Below are 26378 nucleotides of genomic sequence, written 5' to 3' on the forward strand. Positions count from 1 at the left end.
GAAAGGAGTTGCTGAAATAATTGATAAAAGTGGAATACAAAAAGGGAGGTGTGAGGAAGTCGGGGAAATAAGTGGAGGAAAGACAAGATATGGAAATTGTTTGAGTGTTTATTGTTTCTGTTTGGTTTTGTTAGTTTAAGGTGTTGGTGTGGTGTAGTGTCTTTGTATTGTATTGTATTTTTTTTTCTTTTTGTGTTTGTTTTTGTTTTGTTTTGTAGTGTTTAAATTGTTCAAAAAGTAATAAATATTATTATATAAAAAAATAGAAAATGTGTGGGGAGCCCATGAAATATGGGTGCAGCCCCCTCACTAAGTCTGTAGGTTAGCCACTCGTGGCCTAGAAGCAGAAAACCTGCACATAGTGAGAGAGTATGGGAATTCCCTCTTCTACCTTCTTATATCTTTTATTTGTGAGGAATTTTACTTTTTTCCATGGGGAACATTCAGAAGTGTCATCTCCCCAACCCCGTGCCTTCAAATGGTACAGTCCACTCTTCTGCCTTCAGGAATCTGGCTCAGGGGCCAGTCACAGTGTTTTGACTGGCTTTCTTCCTGTCTCTCTTTATTAGCTTTGCTAATGTGAAAAGTAATTAAAAATGAAAAAATTCTAGCACCCTCCCTTTTTGAGGAATGACACATACATATTAGCCGTGCTTAGAGAGATCTGAGCAAATTCATCTATGGGGGCCTGATGATAATTCACCCCAGAGACACTTAGCATATTTCTTGAGGTTGAGGATTTCACCTCAAAAGCCACAATGAAGCGTTTTCAAGGGTGACAACGTGCAAAGGAGGCTGGGAATCATCCTCTTTGGGACGGAGGTTTGGCTGAGGACAGGTGAGGGGGTGGGTGGGGTGGGGAGGTCTTGTTTTGGGTTTCCTTCCTTCCTGCTCCCCCAGCAGAGTCACATCCCCTCCTAGACCCGAGTTAACCAGTCCAGGCACTGCAAAGTGGGTGGGATCCTGGAACAGCCCCTTCAGACAACAGCTATCCAGGGAGCCAGTTTTTGAACAAGGGTTACATTCTGCAAATCGTGCCTCAAGCCAAAATTGTGTATAGTCAAAACACATTGGATTCAAGGGCGGTTGGGTTGCCAAAGTCCTTCTTCCCCAGACGCCCGCCTCCTCTTTTTGGTTTTTAGAATATTTTTGGCAAGTGCGTAAAGCTGAATGTTCACAAGTTAAATGTGCGTAAGTTGCTGGCTTACTGGGCCTCTTGGTCTGCCCTTTCCACTCCAGGGGAGGCTGCCGTGGAGAAGGGAGATGGGCCCTTTCCAACCTCAAGGGACCCTTTCAGGGCAGGCGGGAGAACTAGAAACGAGCTCTGTCTTTCCCAGGGCTGTTGGCTTTGCTCACTAACTATTGGGCTGAAAAGTCACAGAGAGCAGTGAGTCCAGCATTTCTTCCTCCTCAAGAGAGGAACCAGGATCAGGCTGAGCTGCTCTCAGTGTATGACTTGCAACTTCGAAGGATCTGAATGAATCCCGCCATTGGGGACCGGGTGAAATTTGCCCCCTCAGCCTAGAGGCACCTCCCTGGGACAATTCTGGAACCACAAGTTGTGTTAGAGCTTTTCAAGATGATAAATTTGTACCCAGTCCTCCCTCCCAAAGGAGTCTGCTTTGACAAAGAAAGGATAAAACATCTGAAAACAGTTCCAGCATAGACACAGACTGGGGAAGATGCCAAGGCAGGTTGAGGAAATCCCATTTATTCACAGTTATTTTTAATTTCTGCAGATGTGAAGAGATTCTGACTAGGTTGCCCCTTGGGTCCCTGCTCTTAAAAAATACAGGATTCCTCCAGGCTCCCGTTATGGATGTCTCTCTGTTAACCGCAATGCGGCCCTTTTTGCAGAGGCTCCGGTGGTGAAGGTGACCAGGAAGGCAGACTATGACGGCCTGGAGACCCTCGTTTGCCAAGTCCACGGCTTCTACCCCAAGGAGATTGAGGCCAACTGGGTGAAGGACGGGGAGGTCTGGCAGGAGGGCACCCTCCGAGGACTGGTCGCCCCCAACTCGGACGGGACCTACTATCTCTTGCTCAGTGTCCAGATCGACCCCGAGGAGAGGGAGCGCTTCCGGTGTCGCGTGGAGCATGACAGCCTGGAGAAGCCTCTGGACGTGGCCTGGGAGAAGGAGCCAGGTGAGAGACAGACAGACAGACAGACGGGAGGGGAAGGGGTGGGCTCTGGGAGGGGGATTTCCACCCAACTCCTTCCTTCAGCAGCAGCACAGCTCAGATGGGGAACCCCAGTTGGATCCTGTGTGTGTCTCTGGATCAGCAGATCTCAACCTGTGGGTCCTCATATGTGTTGGACTACAACTCCCATCATCCTTGAGCTCTGGCCTTGCTACCAAGGGGTGATGGGAGTTGTAATTCAACAACATCTGGGGACCCACAGGTTGAGAAAGGCTGCTCCAGAGACATAGACAGCATCCAACTGGGGCTCCCCATCTGAGCTGTGCAAGAGGCCAAGAATAAAAATGAAGATTCTGGTCGATAAAAAAGAAAAAGGGGGCTTCGCTCTCCCAGACATGAAGATATATTATGAAGCATCATGTTTAACATGGATAAGGGACTGGATAAAATTGGAAAACACAGATCTTCTGGATTTAGAAGGACATGACAACAGGTACGGGTGGCACTCGTACCTGTGGTATGATAGGGGTTTCTTAAATCATATAATTAGGGAACCTTTATATGAAGTATGGGAGAGAAATAAGAGTTTGTTAGAAAGGAAAACCCCTTGGTGGATATCTCCAACAGAAGTATTAATTATAAAAAAACCCAATATGGAAGGAATAAGAGCCACATATGAAGAGTTTCTTAGAAAAACGGACCAGGGTGTAAAACTAAAGAAGTATGAAGAAGTGGAGAATCTGCTGACTGGGTGGCTGCAATATCATCAAGTTAATGAGATACTGAAGGAAGACAAAAAGAGGCTGGGATTTGAGGACAAGAAATCAAAATTCCATATAGATATCATAGATGGGAAAAACAAATTGCTGTCAAAAACATATGACCTATTACTGAATTGGTACACTAAAGATGAGGAGGTAAAGGAAGCCATGATCAAGTGGGCCATAGATTTTGGTTACAATAACGAATTAGAAGCGTTGCAGGAATTATGGAGCGAGAATTTACGGCTTGTACGGCATTGCAAGAGAGCTTATGGGAAATGATTTTTAGGTGGCATCTCACACGGGTAAAACTGGCAAAGATGTACAGAATGAGAAATAAGAAATGTTGGAAATGTGGAGAGGTAGAAGGCGATCTCTACCACATGTGGTGAAAATGTGGAAAGGTGAAGGGCTTTGGGGATTTAATCTACAACGAGCTTAAAAAAATATTTAAGTATATCTTTCCAAAAAAACCCGGATTAGTGGGAAAGGAGGTTAAAAAGAAAGATAAGAACTTATTCTTGTATGTCACGACGGCAGCAAGGATTATGCTGGCCCAGAATTGGAAGACAAGTGTAATACCAACTATTTCGGATTGGCAGGTTAAATTGATAAATTATGCGGAACTGGCTAGACTATCAGGGAGAATACGAGATCAGGAAGATCAGAAGTTTTCTGAAAATTGGAGTAAATATTTGGTGTATATAAGAGACAATTGTAAATCCTTAAAGACACTGGCAGGGTTCGATTAACTTCAACAGCATATGGTTAATTAGATAAATGAATAAAATACGAGATGTAATGAAATTATAGGATACTTACTGAAGGGGGGAGGGAGGTCTGAAGCACGGCAGAGCTAAAGGTTTTATAAGAGATTTATTTGTATAACAAATGTATATAAATGTATTCTTGTTGAAAATCAATAAAAATTTAATTAAAAAAAAAAAGACAGAGAGAAAGGCTGCTCTGGAGGGAAGCAACTGAATCGGAATCTGTAGATTTCAGCAGACATGCAGCCTTTTCTGGCAAAAGTTTCATAGGCCTTGAATTCAAATTGGATGTCGTAGGTAAAAACTGGCCATCACTTTTTGACTTTAAGTCCAAGCAGTTGTGATGTCATAGAATGTGGGCAGATGTTTATTTCTTTAAAATCAAACTACCTCCTCCACATAGCTGACTTACGCTCCCTGTGTCTGAAAAAGGGGCAGTGAACTTAAAAGAGGGAGCCCGGGACTGACTGTACTTCACAGTGAAAAAGATTCTCACTTGCTCCTCCTCATGCTCAGGCCCAGCTAGAAAAACTGATACTCATCTCCACTCAGCCCAAACACCCTCACACCGCTGGGAAGAGGAAGCAGGAATTTTAATAATAATAATAATAATAATAATTTTTATTTATATCCCGCCCTCCCCAGCCGAAGCCGGGCTCAGGGCGGCTAACAACGCTCCACTCACACACAGCGCCAGGGAAGCTGTGCCTGCAGGAACCAAAGCAGAATGTCTAAGAGCAAGACTCCCTTTTCCCCAGCAGGAGCACATGAAGGCACATCCCCACCCCCACCCCAGACTCCCCTTCTCACAGGCAGGCAAGCGAGAATTATGGAAGCGGCCCTTGAGCCAAAGACTCACACAGGCAGGGTAGAGGGGACCAGGGCTCACTCACTAGCGCTACGGACTTCAGAGATTCTACACAAATAAAAAAACCTAGACATTTAAAAAATTGCTCTGGACAGACATTTTAAGTCTGAAAAAGAGGGCGTGTCCAGGAAAAACCGGACATATGGCAACACTACCCAAGATGCTTCTTCCTAAGGGTTTGTGCCTTCCCTGAAGGCCTGTAATGCTGGGCTCTGGGGGGTCTCAGAGGGGAGGGAATCCCTTCCTCTCAGGGTCAGGACAGAGAAGGCTGAAGCGCCTGAGCAGGAGATCTGCTTTTAAGTCTGGAGTCTGTGATGAAGCAGGTGTGCCTGTCAACTGTCTTCCTTAAATGAATCGGTTATTTTGAAGACCTCTAATGCTGGACTAGGGACGCGGGTGGCGCTGTGGGTTAAACCACAGAGCCTAGGACTTGCCGATCAGAAGGTCGGAGGTTCGAATCCCCGTGACAGGGTGAGCTCCCGTTGCTCGGTCCCTGCTCCTGCCAACCTAGCAGTTCGAAAGCACATCAAAGTGCAAGTAGATAAATAGGTACCGCTCTGGTGGGAAGGTAAACGGCATTTCCGTGCGCTGCTCTGGTTCACCAGAAGCGGCTTAGTCATGCTGGCCACATGACCTGGAAGCTGTATGATGTCTCCCTCGGCCAATAAAGCGAGATGAGCGCCACAACCCCAGAGTCGGTCACGACTGGACCTAATGGTCAGGGGTCCCTTTACCTTTACCTTTAATGCTGGACTCTGTTGGGATACTGCCAGGGAGACAAAGTCCATCATGACTCCATGTCGTCTCCGGATGTCCATCGATCTCCCGTAGACACGCAGTATCAGCAATTAGCGACAGGAGCTCCAGAAATAGCTTGCCACATTCCAGAGCCGTGCACGCTCTATCAGCAGATAATGCACAGAGTGAAAGATGCACTCAGGAGAACATTATTTACAAGTTTATTTCTGCGTTGATCAGAACAAAGAAAAACATGACTGTTTTAATAAGAAAAAGACTTCAGTGTTCCGGCAGAGAGAGAGAGAAACGAAAGCAAAGACACAACAGAAACATCCTGTGAAACAGGAAATGCGCAGGCTGTGACACAAACATCCTGCTCCCTTTTAAGGTGGAACAGAAATATCCTAACAGACTCTGGTGGAAAAAATAAACTCCCCTGTGTCGGGGCCACAACAGAGAAGACCTTGGCCTGTCAGGAGAGAGAAAGAGGGCCTGCTTTGCACATGTAAAATCCTCCCGGGCTCATAGCTCAGCACCTCCACTCAGATCTACTGCTTGAGGCCTTGGGGAGCTGCTGCTGCCTGTCTGAATAAAAATGTCTCTTCTCCCCTTTTAGTCAACCTGGGGCTCATTGTGGGAGCCATTCTGGTTGTCGTGGTCCTGCTGGTCTCTGGGATCATCATCTTCTTCATCCGCAGTAAGTAAACCCTGGATGTCTTTGCTGCCTCTCCTGTGTCCTTCTGTCTCGGCCTCCGACTGGGTATGTCCTGGTGGAGCCTTTCTGGCAACTGCCCCTTGTATCCCTACAGACACTGTTCTCCATAAAACACCCTTTGAACATGAACCCAAAGTCCTGTTGGCCATTCCTTTGTGCTCAGGAAATTCACTTTCCACCTGATGTTTTAATCAATCCTAAGCCTTCAGTCCTGTACACACTTAGCAGGGAGCCTTTCTTACATATCTTTAGGCGCCAGGCAAAAACTTTCTCTCGTACCAGGCCTTGAGCTTTTTAAATGTGAGTTACTGGTTTGTTTTTGTTTTATTATGTATTTTGTGCTCTCATTTTGTATTTTTATGTTGCGAACTGCCCTGCCATCTTCAATAAATGAATAAATAAATAAATATTGATCTGGGAGGATGCTGTATTGAACTGAATAGGACATTCCTCTGAGCAGACTTGCCTAGAATTGCACTGTTAAAGTTCCTTATCTCTTCCCCCCACCCTCTCTGGGCAAATTTAAGGGGTCTGCTGGGAGTGAAATAATAATTTGAAAAGGAATGAGTGAAGGGACTGGATTATGTTTCCTTCCACCCTCTTGGAATTTGTCCACTGCCTCGTTTCCCCATGTTGATTTTTTTTTTTAATTTCCTCAATTTTTTCTACTTCTTTGTAACATGAGTTCCTTGAAATGCTCCCCTTCTGGGCTCACTTTCCTTGGCGGTGTTTGGAAGAGACAAGAGGAGCATCTGCTGGGAAGGTTTCAGCATCTGAGAGTCAAATGGTCAAAATGGATTTGAGTGGCCTCTGGAGGTCCCTTCCAGCTCTGACCTGCTTTTGTCTTCACAGGGAAACGGAGCGAGAAAGCAGCCTACGAAAAAACCGCAAGTGAGTGACTCCTCCCCTCTCTCTGTCTGACATATTTCCTCCTAATATTGGAGCAGGAACAGGTTACAAACAGACCAAACTAAACCTGGTGGTGGCCTAGTCCTTAAGCCCAAGACCCTGATGAAAAGCTTCAGCCTGTCTGCTCAGCCTGTCTGGACAGCAAGGGGTCCCTCAGGGCCAGGAAATGGCTGCAGAGAGACTGTCGGCTGAGGGAGGGGCTCCAAGAAGGAGCAGGAGGAAGAGCGGAGGGTGCGGGAGAGAGGGATCTCTGGTGGTTTAATCTACTAGAACCTGAAGCTAAAGATTTGGTTCGTTGGCTCAAGTCTGTGGGTGTCAGGAACCCTCCCCTCTGGATTTGGTACCACTCCTCCCTTTCTCTCCCCCCCCCCCCCGGCTTCTGTCTTTCTGCCCCCTTCCTACCCAGATGGCACCCACCCCCACTGACTCCATGCCAGGCTGTGCCCATCTCTCTTTGCCCTCCAGCCCCTACTTCTCCCTCCAGTGCTGCCCTTGAGCCCCCTTGCCTCTGGGCTGCCTGTCCCTGAACATCCCCAGATTGAGACTGATTTGGGGTGGGGTTGGAAGGAGGAAGGAGAAGGGCTGAGGGTGGGGGGTTGGATGTCCCTCCCTGGGATCCTGACTCCTGTGTTTCCTCCCTTTTGCAGCAAGCGACCAGGGGTCTGACAGCTCCACCAAGGGTAAGTGGGGGTGCAGGTGAGGGCAAAGGGGGGCTCTTGCAGAAGACTCCATGGGGAACATCCCCAAATGGGGAAAAGCTTCCCCTGTTACCCGCCTTGGGGTTTCCAAGTGTGACATAATCTGGAGTGTCCATTGAGCTGAAAAAAGCTCTTGTGACTCATTCTGTCTGTCCATCTGAGCTCCACAGAGGATCCCCTCCACCTGACAAATGGGTTCTACGCAGGATCTGAATAGTCACATTTTGGGTTCTGGAAAAGGATTTCTCCTTCCGGTATTCCCCCAAAGTGTGCAGCTTGGCTCACTTGCTTGAGCTGCCCTCTGCAGGCATTTGCTCTGCAGGCCCATTTTGGTGGTGCTCCCAGCATCTCTTAGGTCTGATTTGACATGATGAGGGATGGTGGCTTTCTTTGTGAGGCTGGATTAAATGTCCTTTGGGTTCCCACTAGCTCTGTAATGCTGATGCCCCCACACCATGATGTTGGCTTAATTTTGAAACACCCCTGTTGTTTATATCTCCACAGTTTTGCTGTGAATTACAGAGGCTCAGAGCTCCTGCTGTCCTTTAATGCTATTTATGATGCTCATTCATCCTGGCTCTCACTCATCCATTCTGACTCCAGCTGTAACTTGAATTTGAGGAGAATCGTGTTTTTCTGATAGATTTTGGCTACTTTTGCTTTTTAACTGATTTTCAGAAATGTGTTTGTATTAATCAGAAATGTGCTGGATATACACAACTAAAAGTTTTTTAAAGGGATGGGGAGATTGAGCAGTGATTTTGATGGTTTCTCTTGTTTTTTTGTTGCTGTGGATCCCACCACAAGCCTTTCCCCAATCTTGTGTCACTCACTTTCCATCCAAATTGAAGGAAATGCAACATTTGAGAATTGCTTTAGGTGTATCATGCATGAAATAGGCTGTTATTACTGGCTACCTGCATCTTCAGCCGCCCAGCCCATGGCTAAGTGGATGTCATGTCATGGAATGTATAAAAGCAGCCTAACTGCTCTGGCTGAATGTTTTCAATCCACCTTCTGTGTGAGGAAGTGAAGAAGCTGGCAGGGAGGGATGGTTGGCAGGGAGGAGGGATGCTTAGATGCTCAGGAGTTGAAGCTGAAAGAGAGAAGGAACGGAGAGGCTGAAGAGAGAGGCGATTTTCCTGCAGGAGATGAGAGGGATTCTTGCTTCAGATTCTGCTGACAGCCAAGGAGGAAGCCAGCAAGGAGAAGAGGCAGGCCAGGAGCTTCATGGCCAGAGTTTGATCTGAAATAAGCAGCCCCTTCTTTTGGGCTGGCAGCCTCCAGTTCATGAGACTTGTTGCCTGGTCCCCACAGCCTTCTAGGAGGGGTGACCCACTGGACGTGGGGCCACATGAACTCTTCCAAGTAAACTACTTTTGTTGCCTTCAATTTGCCTAATTTTTATCTCACACATTCTTGCTTTTCCACCTGTGGCCCTTGAGGAACATATTTTGCCTCTTTGCGGTTTCCACCATATGATTTCCGCCATCCTCTTTCCCTTCTCGTAGGCTAAGGAGAGTCTTTCCTAGATATAAGAATGCAGTAACTCTTTTAGACCTCCAGGGGCTGCAAGACTCTTCTTGCCTAACCCAATGGATTTGCTGCACCTTGCTTTGAAGACACTGGATATAATAATTATTATTACTCCTTTTGTAATATCTGTTTGACTGAAATAAACAGGTGTTCTCCCTTTGTCTTTAGTGGTCCTTTTCTTCTTATCACAGGAGTTCCAGAGATTTTGAAGTTCCTGAGAGTCACAGACTCTGGCAGGGAGGTGCCAATAATTGGTCTTCCTTTGTAAAGTGACTGAAGAACTAGTGTCCAAAGCGAGATGGGGACAGAATCTGTGGCTTGGCAGAGGTGGAATTAAATTACCTGAAGCCAAGAGGGTGTGAAGTCTGGTCAGGGCCTGGGGGTGAAGGAAACATGGTTCCAGGATGGAAGAAAGGAGGATTCGGAATATAATAAAAGGAATGTGTAGATATCTGATCTGGGGCAGGGGATGGTGGGAGATGACCAAGATGGGGTTGCCCCGAAAGTCCACAATCCCAGGAGGAAGTTTTCCTACTAAGAGAAAAAGGAGATGCCCAAAATATTTAATTTATTTTAAATTTTTATCCCACTCTTCCTCCCAAAGGAGCTCATGCAGCAAATATTAAAATGTTAAAACAAAACCATTTAAAATGAGCTAATCTTTCTCCCTCTGCCCTGGATGTAAATCTTCCCTCACCGCTTCTTCCCTGGTGGGGAGTGGGAGGCCATTTTGGGGCCCGCCTCAGGTGCCAAAATGTATTGAGTGTGTGAGCTACGCTACGTACAATGGGGCTTCACGGAAAACACAACTTAAGGCAATAGTGGAGCACTGCACAATCATTTGTGTGTGAACATCTAGGAAACACATGGAGAACTGCACTGATGGTTGCAAAACACTCCGAATTATTATTCCTGTGCCAGTATAATTTTATTGTAACGTACAATAAAACCCTCTTAGAAGGTTGTAGACTGGGACGTATGTTAACATTTGAGCAGCTCCTCCATCGGTGTGGGGTGGGTGTCCACCTTGAAAACACCTCCGTGGAGAGGGGATCAATTTTTTTAAAAAAAATATTTGCATTTTCAAAAACAAGTACAGAGCATATTTAAACCCTCTCTCCTTCCCTTGTCCCACTTACAACTTCATACCAAATACAGCATGTATACATATACCATATGACTTTCCTTCGACGCTTTTCCTGATTGCTTTGCTTTTCTACTACTCTGCATAATCCACATCTTTTTAATCATCCGATTTGTTATCTATTAAATACTCTCATCTATTTTAACTGCTGGATTTATATGACACCTGCTAAGCTATGTCTTTCTCTAGACTGGTTCTTGAAATATTCAATAAGCATCCATTCCTCCTTATATTCCTTATACAGTGGTGCCTCGCAAGACAAAATTAATTCGTTCCGCGAGTTTTTTCGTAGAGCGAGTTTTTTCGTCTTGCGAAGCACCACGGCGGGGAGGGGTGGGGAGAAGCAGGGCAGCTGCCGCAGCCGGTCCTTGGACTCACCTGCGCCTTGTGGCCACCGCGCGATGCGGCTGCTGGAGGGCGGCGGGGCTCAGGAGCGCAACTCCGGCTGCAACGCTGGCTGCTGGCGGCAACGGCTCTCTCAGAGGAGCGCGCGAGGGCGGTGGGCAGCGACGCGAGGCAGCCGGAAGGTCGGAGGGTGCTGGAGGAGCCGTCAGCAGGAAGGTGGGAGGCAGCCGGAGGAGCGGGGAAGCGAGCGTGTGTGCGTGCAGTGACCGTCGCCATGACAGGAGAGGCAGGGCTGTTTCGTGTAGCGAAGCAAGCCCTTAGGAAAATCCGTCTTGCGAAGCACCTCAGAAAACGAAAAACCCTTTCGTCTAGCGAGTTTTTCGTCTTCCGAGGCATTCGTCTTGCGGGGTACCACTGTATCTGTTTTCTCTTATCCTGTTTGTCAGACCAGCCAGTTCAGTACATTCAAACATTTTACACTGCCATTCTTCCTGAGTGGGTACTATCCTTGTTCTCCACCTTTGTGCCAATAAAGTTCTATCTGTGGCAGTGGCGCATAATAATAAACTCTTTTGTTTTGGGGGGGCCTCCATTGTTACCATCCCCAAAAGGAAACTCTCAGGTGTTTGGGGGAAAGTCTTTTTATGTATCTTTTTAAATTCCCAATATTCCTTAATTATTTTGGACGACCAACACATGTGAATAAAAGATCCCTCAATTTCATTACACTTCCAAAAATACCTTTTTCTTCTTTAGACATTTTCGCCAATCTGGTGGGTGTTAAATACCATATGTGGGCCATTTTCATCATATAATTTTTTATTGCATAGCTTGGCGTAAAATTTATATTTGTTTTCTACAACTTTCCCCATAATTCATGGTTGATATTGTGACCCACATCCTGTGCCCACTTAATCCTGCTAAATTTCACAAATTCCGCTTTCTTTTCCCACTCCAACAGCAGTTTATACATATTTGATAATACTTTTATATTTGTATCTAATAGGTCTTTGGTAAACTGAGACTTTTGTTCTCCAATGCCATTTTTCCTATCTATCTTAAACAATTTATTAATGTGATGTACCTGTAGTAATTGGTAACCAGATTTCTTAATTCCTTGAGATTTCTCAGTTTTGGTTTCCACTTCAGCTGGGGAAGAAAGCAGCTGGCAGGGGGCAGCAGAGGATCGCAAAAAGGGGAAAACGAGAAAAGACAACTAGGGACTGTGGAGAAATGGGTGAGGGTGTCTTGTGGCAGAGAAAGAACGTCAGGGCAGGAATCTACCCAGGAAACAAACACACACAAACACCAGTGTTAATGGAGGATGAGGACTTCCTCAGCAAAATCTGCCTCCGTTCTTCAATTCCTGTGAGAAATGTCAGTCAAGCAGCCTGAGATGCAGTCACTTGAAATTCCTTTGCTAGCTTGGCATGCAAATGAAATTTAGATTATTGGAACTCGCCAAAGACTGTTTACTCCTCCCTCAGTTATTCATCTTATAAGTAAAAATGAAAACAAACATTAAAAATAAAAAGGCCTTGTTCTGGGAACTGCCCTGGGACTTTCCAACCTGACTCAGAGGTTGCTGAGGGAGACAGAAGGGGGCAAAGTCCCCTGGGAAACAATCCAGCTTGGAACAGAGAAACACACCAAGGACGCTTTTATGCCATCATATATTTGTTGGACTCGATATTCTGTTTCCACACAATACCAAGAAGGGGACCAAAATAATGTCAGGAGAGATGTCCCTGCAGGCCTAGTCTTGAGAGGTGGAGAAGCCTACAAGGAGCCAGTGTGGGGCTGTGGTTTGACTGGGATATAGGAGCCTGGGAGTCCTGGGTTCAAATCCCCCCGCAGCCATGAAGCTCCCTCAGGGAACTTGGGCCTCTCAGGGCCGTTATGAGGAGAACATGAATGCCACCTGGATAGAAATATTCATTTTTTTGAAGGCATAGCCAGCTAGAGAGGAAGATGCCTTTTGCCTGCCAGAAACAGGACCCAGGAGTCCTGGCTCCTGCTGAGTCTCCTCCCAAAGGGGACTTGGCCTTGAGGAAAAGAGCTGTGGAGGCTCAGGGATTTGTCCTGCATGCTGAGGGAGACGGGTCTTTCCAAGGCTGGAGGGGGCCCAGGCCAGGCCAAGACGGACATCATGGGGGGAAAGAAAGTGCGACATTTCTGCCTGCCAATCTCCCAGTCAGGCAACCTGATCTGTGGGTTGCTGTGGCTTTCGGTTTCTGCCTTGTTTGGCTGCTCTCCCTTGCACCAAAGGTCTCCTCTGCAGGGAGGTGTTGTAAACAAAATCTTATTCCCCCTTTTGGGGGAATAAGCCCTTATAGAGTCCTTTGTAGGTTCTCCATCGGTCGGAGAAAATAACAGAGGCCAACCAGATAATATTGAAAAGCAAAGCAGCTAGTAAGCCTGATCTTCATTGAACTGATGCAACAGGGTGCTCCCCTCACAAGGAGGACCCTGAACCAAGGTGTGCCTGCCCTTATACAGTTATACCTCGGGTTAAATATGCTTCAAGTTGAGCATTTTCAGGTTATGCTCCGCGGTGACCCGGAAGTAACACAACGCGTTGCTTCCAGGTTTTGCCACTCGCGCATGTGCAGACGCTCAAAATGATGTAACACGCATGCGCGGAAGCAGCGAAAAGCAAACTTGCGCACGCGCAGTCATGTGTTACGTTCTACTCAGGATGCGAATGGGGCTCTGGAACGGATCCTGTTTGCATCCAGAAGTACCACTGTATAGACATTTTAAATTCCCTGCCCTGGAGCTCAAGCCCACCCTTCCATACGTCATACCTACACCACAGAAAAGGCGGTCTACAACAGAAATTTGAATGTTGTTTTTCCTGTCTGCCAGGTTATCTGATAATGCCTTATCTAATTGCCTTTTCTGGTAGTCTGGCCATTCCATTGAGATGGCGATTACCCAAATCCTGAGACAATGGGAAGGTTCCCTCACCCCCTCCCTCCTTGCAGAGAAAACATTTGGTCAGTTTGGGAGTCAAAATGGTTTCAGGACTGTCTTCCTGTGCTGCTTCAGACATGTGGTTTATATATTTATGTACGTGTTTACTTGGTACATTTATGAACATTAATTATATATATAAGACCTTAATTTTTTTATTACAGAGGGGAGCGGGGAGGCTGAGGCAGTCCCACCCGGCCTGCTTGTCGGGGACGGAAGCCATTTTGTGGAGGGCTGGCAGTGAAGCAGAAAGGGAGGGGAAATGGCTGCCTCCTTCCTGGAAGGGCTGCCTCAAGCAGCTGCTTTCGTTATTTGTTCATTTTCATGCCACCATGTCCCTAAATTGGCTCAAGGGTGGTTTAAAACCACATAACAAAGCTGTACCGAAATGTCTAAAGTCCTGAAAAATTCTTTAAAGTCTGTGAAGAAAAAAATATTTTCTTCCTGGCCGTTAGCTGTTGTCGCCCCCTGCACCTCCAGGAAGAAGGGAAAGGAGAGGGAGAAAAGTCTCCACAGAGGAGAGCAGGGGAGCAGAAGGCGCCTCAAGCCACTGAGGACTTTCTAAAACAAGACTAGCCCTTTAAATTGAACTCAGAACCAGACAAACAAGCAGAGGGTCTTTTGGCCCCGGTGAGATTTGGCCCTAAATGAGCAGCAGCAGTGAAAATCCTGTCAGGTTTATCTTGTAGCAGCTGAAGCATCCCTACTGTATTGGGGAAAACAACATATATTGCAATAATCCTGTCAGGAGGTGAGCAGAACATGGATCCTTGTGGGCAGACTATCCCTGTCCAGGAAAACTAGACAGAGCAAGTGAAAAGTGAAGCTTAAGACATCCCTGAGGTGACTGAGCCCATTGAGTCCCAAAAGTGGGTCCAGGAGAGCCCCCCTCAAAACAGCCAGCCTCCTTCTTCACAGGGGCTCATCTTGAAACTCTGAATTGTTGCTGTGAATAATGGCCAAGAAGAGACGGACTCTGAAAGAGTCACTTTAACAGGGGAAACAAGAAGAAGAGCCTGGCTGGATCCGGCCAAAGGCCCCTAGAGTGCAGCCTCCTGTCCTCACAATGGCCAACTGGATGATGCTTCCTCTTCTGGGAAGCCCCAAAACAGGCCCTGAGCGCCAGAGCCACACTCTGCCCTCCTCCTGGGGCTTTCAGAAACGGGGATCCGGAAGCATGGTTGCCCCCAAAGGGGGAGGCAGAGCAGAGCCATCATGGCTGGGGGGCATCCATAGCCCTCTCCTCCTCTTCCTCCATGAATTAGTCTCAACCTCTTTTAAAGCCATCCAAAAGATATCCTGCAGCAACAAAACGAAATGTGAACGCTTTGACACATTTGTCAAAGTTTAGGACGGGACGAATGGCCTCTCCCTGAGCAGAATTTGCGCCTAGTTTGGGGAGGGAGGGTCAGTTTGTTGACCCTCATCCAGCCCATCACTGACTCTAGACGCTGGTCCATCTGTCCCCCAGTCTCTCCCTTTCTGCAAATGATTTTTTCTTCATATATGCTTTGAATATACTGTCACACAGCACCCCAGTCTCCGAGAGGGTTTCCTTAGAATGAGGGACGTAAGAGACAGCAGTGTCTTTAGGGTGTGGGGTTTAATTGCACCTATAGACCACCTGAGCCTTCGATGGAGGGGCTCATAGCATTAAATCTAAAGCTTCCTTGTACCTGGGCAAGGAGCGGCCACTACTTGTCTCTTTCCTGATTTCTTGGAAAGGGCAGCAGCTTCTGTGTGTGTCCCATGCTTAGCTCAGGTTTCAAACGTTCAGGCTTCTGGCAGTGGGATGTGGGCCAAGCACTCTCTGGGCCAAGCACCCAGCCTTGGCTCAGGGCCTTCCAGAAGAGGTTTGGCAGCCGCTGGGTCTTGCTGGCTGTGCTAAGGGGGCCTCCCTGACCCCAACTCCCCTGGGCCTGCAGACTTAAGAGGGTCCCAGGCAGGGGGAGAGAAACTCATGTTGGGGCCAGTATGATGAGAGAAGGAAGCAGAGATATGTGGAGAAATAAAATGCCCCCTTAAAAAGCACATGGAGAAAGGAAATTGTGGCAAGCTGGTGGGCTCTGGCCTGATCCTGTTCTGATACCAAACATGTTTGTCAGCCTCCCAGCACCTCTGTGTGGTCATACACACACTCTCTCTCTCTCTCTGTTTTGACTTCAACCTTGAGGTTCAGCCCTAGTTGCAACACTGAGTATTTATTACAAGGCACACAGTTAACTGCTGGAACCCCCTGCCACTAGATAGAAGGACACAGGAGAAGAGCCGGGCTGCTGGATCACTCCAAAGGGGTCGATGAAGTACAGCATGACGGTCTCCCAGTGGCCACCCAGATGTCCCAGTAAGGAAGCATGCAAGGAGGATGGGAGGGACACCCAGTGAGTGGGATGCAGACGCATTTACTGCCTCTGGCAGTGGAGGAAGAAGGGAGCCATCTTTTAAGACACGTAAGGGCTTTTTAAAAAACGGACACAGGAGGCTTTCTTGCACTGACTCTGTGGGAACGTATATATAATTTAGCAGAGTTTAAATGATTCCCTGTTTGAGTTTATGCAGTGACAAACGGATTGCTAACTCGTTTGAGTCCTATCAACCTTCCTGGTTGATAATCTGAATCATATTAACATCAACCACTTTACTTTCAGATTCATTCAGTTTACAGAGTTGTTCCTGAAGGCAGGCTTTAGTTACTTAACAGATAAACTATATACTAGATAGTAGTGAGTCATGAGAAGAATGCATCCAAGCAAGGGCGTAGGAAGGGGGCGGTGGGGGGTGGGTCGCCCCAGGTTCCATCATGGAGGGGGGTGACAAATAATCAAGGAATAATAACTGCCCTAGTAGGGCAGTTCATAAAAAAACTTTTTTTTAAAAATGCCAGCTCCACAGGTCTTAACTACACTAGGGATTATATAGCTATATATGAAATTTCAGGCATATCAGTTAATGTATTGATCCTCCTCCACAAAAACAGTTGTTTACTCATCCGTTTTCCTGTGTTGTGAAGGCTGAAATTTCAATTCAGTGGAGCAGGGTCACCATCCCAAAGAGGATAAAATGGGCACACTCTGGTACTCTTTTGTCCTGTCCTCCCCCAATGTCTTTCTGTCTGAGCTGGCTCCCTGCCTGTTGCGTTACATGCGGGGGAACCTGTGTGGCATTCCTCTCTGTGTAAAGTCTTCAAGCTGTCCCTGCGCATGCCTGACAAATCTGCCCCACTGTCAAAATTTATCTTTCCCCCCACCTCCAGTCTCTGTTGCTGTGTGTCCTGGCTGAGGGGAAAATAGAAGACGGGTGGCCATTGGTCAGGGATGGTCTAGTTGAGATTCCTGCATTGCCCCAGGGGTTTGGCTAGATGACCCTCAGGGGTCCCTTCCAACTCTACAATTCTCTGGTGCAGGCTTGTGCAGAGGTTTAGGTACAAGTTGGATGCAAGGGGTGCATAGGATTGCAGCCCATCTTGTGCACCATCGGCTCAGGAATAAGTCCCACTGATCATGATGAGACTAGATTGCTGCTATGCAGTCCTGTTTTCCTTTTCAGATAATACAGAGCATGGTGAAATCACAATAAATAAAACCTTCCCTTTAGTAGTTTCAAGCAGTACTACAGGTTCCACATAATATCTGTAGTGCATTGTTTACTGTGACGGCACCTGCATTTTGGAACCCCCCGCCTATTGCAACAAAGCACGTGCCTTTGCTAGACTCTTTTCGGGCACCTGCTAAGGCATTCTTCTTTAGGCAAGCACACCTAGATGCTTAGGAAGTTGAAGTAATTTTAATCTTAATATTTTAGCTTCTGTATGTTTTAATGTAGTGGAACACCCTCCCTTCAGATGTGAAGGAAATAAGCAGCTATCCTATCTTTAAAAGACATCTGAAGGCAGCCCTGTTTAGGGAAGTTTTTAATATTGAGTGCTGTATTGTTTTTAACACTCGATTGGCAGCCGCCCAGAGTGGCTGGGGAAACTTAGCCAGATGGGTGGGGTATAAATAATACATTATTATTATTATTATTATTATTATTATTATTATTATCATAGAGTAGGGTTGTTAATTTTTCTTGATTTTACTGCTTTGGAGTTTTGTTTTGTTTTTGTTTTGGCAAACCACTTTGCAGGTTTTAAAAAAATAATTTTATTAAATAAATAAACAATAAATATAAATAAAATAACACAAGCCAAAATGAAATAAATATTTAATTGCCTCCCCAAGGGGCCCCTGCCTCAGAAGGAGGACCAGGGCCTTGGAAGGAGCGCAAATGAAAGCTCTGTACCGGTCGGGAAAAGACAGAGACCACACCAGGATTTGGAAAAAGCAAAGCCTGATCTTTATTAAAAGAACAAAAAAGTAACACAAAAAAACTGTTGCAACAGGGTCCCCGCTCACGCAATGACACGGAGTCAGAGACCCTGAACAAAGGGACTGCCTTGATTCTTATACCTTTTGATTTTCATTCAGATCAATAGCAAGGAGGTGGGGGGGAGCGACATGAGTGGTGTGAAGAGTGGATTAACATAAGGTGAGCAGGATGTTGAAAGACTTTCTGGAGGTGTCAATTTGCTGAAGGGCTCAGGTGATATGTGTCGATCTTCCTGTTATTTAATTTTGGATCTGCTTAAAATGGCTTTTCCTTTATCTACAGGAAAAACGTCCGCAACTGCTAATAATCAGCATGCAGATGTGAGACTGGATGTCTGAGAAGATGTTCAGGAAATGACTTAAATGTTAATGTGAAATCCTATTCTGCATTGCTATCAATTTGGGTGTGATAGCCTGATGTTTGCATACTGTTTTGGAAAATAGGACTGCTTTATTTTGAGCTCATATCTATGTGTATTCATGGTATGCTTTGCAGACCCAGTAGGAGGCAGTGTGGTGGATTGAGTTTTGGCAGCCTTTTGGATACAATATTGAGTAAAAACTACATTTTGAAATATTTAGATTGTTACATTCTTTACAAAACTATATTTTGGATATATTCAGAAAAGTACAGCATATTACGGCGTTCCATTAAAGATACATCCACGAAAACATTTTTAAAAAGATAGCTTCATGGAGAAAGGTACACAGGAATGGCAACAGGCACGTTACGTTAAGATGATGCATTAAAAAGACACACATTATATTACATTCAATGATACGTGAAAAGACACAGTTTATTATTGTTGTGGGATTTGGGGTAGGATGATATCATTTAGGATCATTTTCCTTTATTCCCCTCTCTGACCCTGATTCTCTTACGACAATTCCCCTCTCTGAGGCTTAATTTTTTGGAAAAAAATTATTGCCTCACATTCATTGCTGCATACTCTCCTTCTCCAAGGTGATACATGGGCAGGACCTCGGGAAGGGTGCGATCAGGTTGCAAGGGTGCAAGAATGGGAGTGTGGGGTAAGGGTGAACGGAAGGTGGACATAAGGACAGGAATACATTGTCCACAGCAGCACAGGAGGCCAAGGAAGACAATCAGGGAAATGAATATAATCAGTATGCCTCTCGCTAATTCACGGAGCCAAGAGGTCTGAGGTAGCCATGACCAAGGATCCCAGTCGGAAAGACCTTCATGGGGGATCTTCTTCAGAGTATCAGTTAGGGAATCTATGGAGTCAAGGTGTCCAGTGATATTGAGGGTCTGGTCTGACACAAAGGAACAGCATTCTGTCCCGATTAATTTACAAGCACCTCCTTGGGATGACAATAAATAGTCCAGACATAAACGGTTTTGAATGGACATTTTGCGCACTTCAGTGAGCTCGGTAAGGACAGAACGTGTAGTGGCTTCTGACTCTTTCATGAATTGTAACAGGACATCGGCAAGCCTAAGAATGTCTAGGTGATTTGAGAAGGTTCCATAAGCGGGGAGGAGGGCTCGTAGCCACGTTTCCCCATTTGGTTTTGGCTGTGGGCGTGTTGTGAGAATGGGGGATCGCCTGTTTCTCAAGCGGCCGTCAGGTAGAGCTAGGGTAACTCTGAACCCTGGGTGAATGTGGCCGAGGTAACAGGACCCCTGCATATGAATAGAGACCCACGTATAAGCTCTTTGTGCACAGATCCAAAATAGTCCTCCCAGCGGCTTTTCTATGCGCCCGGTGCGGAAGGCAGTAATGAGGTCTGGCATAGGTTTTTCTCGAGTGAAGGGTGTCAGTACTGCAGTCAAAGCATCACTGAGAGATTTGAATGAGCGGGTGTGGGAGTGGTTGCGAACCAGTGTGGTGAGTCCCTCGGGGTCGGTTTGGATGGTAACATTACAGGCGCTGGAGCCTACATGGTCTCCAGTTCCCGAGAACTCCTTGCACACTGGTCCAAAGGCTCGGCCACTCAGATAAATATATTGGGAGCTGGGTTTCAGGAAAGTTAGGTTGCGTTGAAGCAGGTAACTTGATCTGTATTGATCTAGTGTGAGGGGTGTGCTTATGAAGGGTATCCCTTCATCAATGTGTGATGGGGCGTGTGCACAGATCCAGCACTGCGAAAGATTTGTGGTTTGTACTACCTTCTGTAGAAGTTGTACATAAGAGTTTGCTTGCCATGACGATAGTCTGCGGGCTGGGGGGGGAGGTGTTATTTCTGAGAGCTTAACATGTCTCGGGGCAGTTCCTATGGGGTGGACAGGGTCCTGGGACTTGAGGAGCATTGGGTCAGTTGCTATTCCCCCACATCGCTGCGGTCCCTCAGGATCCCATTCCAAGGTTTTCCCACCACCCACAGGATGCAACCACCCTTCAAGATACGCTTTTCCTACCCAGTCAGAGGTTGTGTGTAGGTCCCATATACAGCAGAATCTTCGGACGCAAATACCTTGGTAGGTGGAAGTAGCCATTTGATTGGTGCAATAAAATCCATAAGTCCAATGTTCGTAGTACATGGAATCTGTGTAGCTTTCCCAAAGTCCTTTGCCAATTTCAGAGGGTTGATAGTGCCTGCTGACTTTTCCCCATTCAGCTTGGATGTAAGTTCCATTGTGACAGACCAAGCGGATCCATGGATCTTCAAGGGTGTATATGGCTCGTCCCAGGATGGCATAGGAGGCGCTTCTGACGATAAGTTCCCAGGCTTGGGTGTTTCTGAGTCGTGGTCGAAAGGCGTGTGGAATCAGGTTCCTAGTGCCTGACAGGCAGAAGTCGAAATCTCCCAAGGCGTTGAAATCATTGGTGTCAGTAAGGTCGCGATCAAGGTAGAAGTGTTCCACGGGGGTGTCTCCACACTGGGACCCTGGCGATACACTGGTGGTGACTGGAAGGAGGGTACACATGAAGTACAGGGACGTCAGGCAGGCGATTCTCCAGGGAGTCATGGTGGTGAACCTGTAAAAAGAAAAGAAGACAGACAACACACACAGACACACACACAAGGAGGGGAGGGGTGACAAAAAAAAGGGGGGGGAGACAAGGGGAGAAGAGAGATTATCCAGTGTTGGAGCTGGGTTTTTCTTCCTTCCGGAACTGCATTCTGATGGGGGGGTGGACAGGGTCTTCTGGGCTAGGATCGACAAGTATCCTCGAGAGCCACTTTTCTTCAGAACTCTTCCCTGGTTCCTCTCCAGCTGCTAGGGGACTACGATTACCCCCGCTGTCATCATTTGGGCAGTCTTTATTGTCAGGCAGAGTCACATCCGGCGGGGGGTCTGGGTCTGCGTCGGGGAAGTTTGGAGGATTGGACGCCTTGCAGAAGGTGTAATGGATCCAAGCACTCCTTTCTGATATTTTAATTGCGGTGGGTGTCGTGAGAAGGATCTGGAAGGGGCCTTCCCATGACGGCTCTAGAGTGTCCTTCCTAAATGATTTCACGAGGACCCAGTTCCCAGGTTGAAAGGGATGGGCATCCATGTCCAGGGGAACATTTTGGTTTGCTGCAGCGTATTGGTGCAGCTTCTTAAGGTGTCGCTGTAGTTGTATGACATAATTAGTCAGTTCGTTTTCTCCCACCTCAAGTTCAGATACAGGAAGCTGAGTGGTGTGGGTAGGGGATGGGCGCCCAAACAAGAGTTCGTAAGGGGAAAGTTTTAAGGTCCCTCTCGGTTGACTCCTGATATTGTGTAATACGATAGGAAGGGCGTTGATCCACTTGAGACCGGTGGCTGCACATATTTTTCCTAACTGAGTTTTGATTAGTCCATTCATGCGTTCAGTTTGCCCTGACGATGAGGGATGATATGGGGTGTGCAGCTGCCATTTAATGCCGAACGCTTTTGCTACTGACTGCACTATTTCTGCAGTAAAATGAGAGCCACGGTCACTGTCTAAACGTCTAGGTACCCCAAACCTGGGAATGATTTCTTGTACCAGAATACGGGCTACAGTTTGTGCAGTTGCGCGCTTGACTGGATATGCTTCGGGCCAAAAGGACAACTGATCTGTTATAACAAGTATGAATTTATAACCTAAGCATTTGGGAAGTTCTGCAAAGTCCAGTTGCAGGCTTTCAAAAGGGAGGAAAGCCCATGGTCGAGATCCAGGGGGCTTTTTGGGTTCCCTCTTTGGGTTGTAGCTGGCACAGATAGTGCAGTTCTTTGAAACAGCCTTTGCATGTTGGTGAGCGCCTGGGGCGTACCAGTGTCTAAGGAGACTATCGGCCAGTCTGTTTGCCCCCCAATGCGTGCATTGATGTAGGATACGCAAGTGTTTGGGGACCCACGCTTTGGGCATTATGAGGCGCCCATCAGGAAGTGTCCAGGTTTGACCAACTTTATGCCCACCTATGTCCTGCCAATGCTTAACTTCCTCAGCCTGGGCTGAGTTATACATACGTGCAAAATCAACATCTGAAGGCACTACAAGAGCCTGGAATTCATTTTGAGGCTGTGAGGAAATCGCGGCTTCCTGGGCTTTGGAGTCGGCGATGCGATTTCCGACAGAGACAAAATCAGTTCCATTAGTGTGCGCTTTGCAATGAATTACAGAAATAGCCTCAGGAAGATGTATTGCATCCATGAGCCGCTTTACAAGTGGCGCATGTGAGATTTGAGTCCCTGCTGCTGTTAGAAATCCTCTTTGTTTCCATAGTATTCCTGTAGCATGGACTAGACCAAAACAGTATTTGGAGTCTGTATATATATTAACGCGTTTTCCTTCACTTAATTCGCATGCTCTTATTAGGGCAATTAGTTCAGCAGCTTGTGCACTATACCTAGGACTGATAGGCGCTGCTTCCAATATACTCTCATGGGTGACTACAGAATATCCTGTCTTCCGTACTCCAGAAATTGTTTTTGAACTCCCATCTGTAAAGATGGTGAGATCTGGGTCCTTTAATGGTAGATAATCTAAATCATCTCGTGGTTTTTCAGCTAGCCTGACAGCTTGGGTACAATCATGGTGGGGGGTGCCGTCATCAGGGAGTGGAAGGAGGGTTGCAGGATTGAGCGTATTAACCCTCTTAATGCGGACATTTGAAGGGGTCAGTAGGGCAGCTTCATATTGGCTGAGTCTGGCGTTACTGAAGTGTTGGCAGCCACGCAAATTTAGCAAGGTGGCTACTGCATGGGGCACATTTAGGACAAGTTCTTGGTTTTGCACGATTTCTAACGCCCTTTCCACCAATTCAGCTGATGCAGCTATTGCTCTCAGGCAGCCTACTGTCCCTTTTGCAACGCTGTCCAGCTGGATGCTATAATATGCAACTGGCCTTTCCTGTCCCCGGAATGTTTGAGTCAGAACTCCTGAAGCCACCCCTCTCTGTTCATGAACAAACAAGGAAAAGGGAAGCCGATAGTCAGGGAGCCCTAGGGCAGGTGCTGATCTTAGTTCACGTTTTATAGTTTCAAAGTTATTGAGGCACTCCTTAGTCCAATTAAGGGGTTCTGGTCCATCCTTATTAGTCATCTGCACCAGGGGTTTGGTCAGTTAACCATACCCCGGGATCCAGGCACGGCAGAATCCACTCATTCCTAGGAAACCTCTCAATTGTTTCTTAGTCTTTGGTAAGGGAACTCTTTCAATAGCTTCTACTCTTTCTGAGGTAAGGGCTCTAGTTCCCTGTCCTATAATATGGCCCAAATATTTGACTTTGGTAAGGCAGTACTGAAGTTTCTTTGGTGAGACTTTGTGTCCCTTGTATGCCAATGCTGTAAGGAGGTAAATGGTGTCCTTTTGACAATTTTCCTCTGAGGTACTACTCAAGAGCAGGTCATCAACATACATCAAAAGGGTGGATCCTGCTGGGAATGTTAAGTCCTGTAGGTCCTTATGGAGGGCTGATGCGAAGATGGTAGGGCTTTCTACATAGCCTTGGGGTAATCTAGTCCATGTTAATTGACTGCTTCCCCATGTAAACGCGAAAAGGAACTGGCTTTTCTCATGAACTCTTATAGAGAAAAATGCAGAACACAGGTCCACGACACTGAAGTGTGTGCTGTCAGGAGGGATTCCTGTTAATATGGTATTTGGATTGGCTGTGATGGCATGTCTTGGGATTACAAAATTATTTATGATCCGCAAGTCCTGCACAAGACGGTATCTGATGGGAGTCCCTGGGGGGCCAGGTTTCTTGACAGGCAGGAGGGGTGAATTACATGGACTGGCGCAGGGCACAAGGATTCCTTGATCCATGAAGTCCTTTATCATTGGTTTCAATCCTTCTATTGCTTCTGTGGGGAGGGGGTATTGCTTTACACAAGGAAAAGGAATGTCTGTGCGGTATTTGATTATAACGGGATCTGCAGATTTAAGAAGTCCTACTGCTGTGGAAGTAGTTCCCCATAGCCAAGGGGGCACAGTGTTCTCAATAGAAGGGGGTATTCCTACATCGGAGAGGTTTTCCTCTTTAACAATGCCTTGGAATGAGGCTACTGAGTCTTCAGGCATATGTAGGTAAATGCCATCAGGACTGCACGTAATGGTAGCCTTGAGCTTACATAAAAGATCTCTTCCTAACAAATTTACAGGGCTTGAGGTGAGGAGAAAGGAATGCTCAGCTGCTAGAGGTCCCAAGGTAACAGTAGTGGGTTTGGAAAGATTACATGTCCTGGGAATTCCGTCAATGCCCATGATGCGTTGTTTTTGTTGGCTTGGGCTCAAATGACTATTACTTAGGGTAGAAAATGTAGCGCCTGTGTCCACTAAGCATCGATATTCATGTCCATCAATATTTATGGAACAAATAGGTTCATCTGAGGATAGATGAAAGGTTGGGCAAACTAGGGCAACAAAGTCGGAATTCCCTGCTGATTGTCAATAATTAGAGTAATGCTGTTGGTTCTGAAGAAAAGGATTTTGAAGTTGTTTCCCATGGCTCTGGTTCAGGGCCGGATTTAAATTAGTGGAATTCGTAGAATTATGTGCTGGAACAGGGTCATTTAGGCGGTTAGGACAGTCTCTTCTAAAATGTCCCTCTTGCTGGCAGTGGAAACATTTCAGGACAGAGGGTCTATTAGAGGAATTCTGTGGTGGGTTCATTTGAGCGAGTGGATTATTATTTTGTCGAGGTCCTCGGAGAGCAGTCTGAGGATAGGGATGGTTCAGCTGGGGTCTTTGAGAGTTTTGATAGGGGTGATTCAATTGAGGTTTATGAGAGTTCTGAGGGCTTCTGTAAGGTGGGCTTAGGGGCTGGGAGTTATAGGGTGCCCCAAGGGCCAGAGCTAAAACTCTAGCGTTCTCCTCCCTTTCTCTTTTTTCTTCCTTTTTCCTTCTTTCATCTCTTCCGTCGAAAACTGTCTTTGCAATAGCTAAGATTTCGGACATTGGCTTTCCTTCATAGCCTAATTGAAGGTTGAGAACCTTCTTTATATCCGGGTTTGATTGGTCCTTGAAAAAACTTTTTACGATGATTTGATTCTCAGGATTGTCAGGGTCTATTCCTCCCCAAGTCCTGAAAGCTGATATTAGTCTGGTGTAAAAGGCAGAAGGGGTTTCGTCTGACCCTTGACTGATGGCTTGGATTTTTGTCCAATTTATGCCCTTTTCCCCTGCTAATTTTATGCCTTCCAGTATGGCTTTCCGGAAGATTTTTAAGCTCCAGATTCCTGTTTCTGTGTTATAGTCCCAACTGGGGTCATTATGTAGTTGGGGCGCAGTTACCAGTTCAGCAGCGGCAGGTTTTTTGTCTTGGAATTGGGGTTTTCCTAATGCTTCTGCTGCTTTATTAAATATTTCCTCTCTTTCTGGGTCATTGAAGAGAGCGTTTAGGAGCATGTGTACATCAGCCCATGAAGGGTTGTGGGTTGAAAAAATAGTAGATATTTGACGATAGCATCGATCTGGATCTTCCTTTAGGGTGGTCATTTGATTTGACCAGTTCATTAGATCAGATGTAAGAAAGGGAACGTGGGAATACACAAACGTGGTAGTTCCTTCTGCAGTTGCTGGGGCCAGTGGAACGGATCTAAGGGGATACTGTCCCTTCCCTGTAATTTCAGAGTCCTTTGTTGAATCATTGGGGTTTTGTTCCCCTTTTGAATTAGCAACAACTTCTAATGCAGTAAGTAGTTGGGACACTAATTCTTCATCGTGGAGTTTGCTACGAGTCCGATTTGCTACTGGGCTTGGGTTTAAATCTGGCATGGTAGGGGTGGAACTGTTAGTTGAGGTTCTATTAACGTCGATTTGCTCTAATTCGGGCATGGATGGCGTGGTATTTGTAGTCGAGGCTCTACTGATGTCAGTCTGCTGGAGCTCTAGCGCTTGTGGACCGTTGTTTCCTGCACTGGGAAGGCTGGCGGGGGTTGAAGTCCCAGACAAAGTGGGAAGCCTAAGCTCATTCTCAGGTGGTGGGGGAAAGCCAGTGATAGGTTGCTGCCTTGGAAGTAAAACTAGAGGGCTGGGATCGTCTTCT

General features: G+C 46.6%; 1 protein-coding gene and 1 long non-coding RNA gene across 2 annotated transcripts in view; both read left to right on the forward strand.

Annotated features, from left to right (window-relative positions):
* The window catches only part of LOC310670625 (major histocompatibility complex class I-related gene protein-like), a 66903-nt gene that overhangs the window by 15303 nt on the left and 25222 nt on the right, over positions 1–26378 (forward strand). The window contains 4 exon segments of the mRNA XM_083426229.1: positions 1858–2145; positions 5896–5976; positions 6847–6885; positions 7551–7583. Of these exon segments, the coding sequence (XP_083282355.1) occupies positions 1858–2145; positions 5896–5976; positions 6847–6885; positions 7551–7583 (441 nt within the window).
* Positions 11292–15071, forward strand: LOC310671093. The gene is made up of 3 exons (XR_014507773.1): positions 11292–11762; positions 12821–12911; positions 13769–15071. It is a non-coding gene; the product is annotated as an uncharacterized lncRNA (long non-coding RNA).

This window comes from Podarcis tiliguerta (assembly GCF_965153285.1).
Source record: "Podarcis tiliguerta genome assembly, chromosome: 2".
In the NCBI taxonomy this organism is placed as follows: Eukaryota; Metazoa; Chordata; class Lepidosauria; order Squamata; family Lacertidae; genus Podarcis; species Podarcis tiliguerta.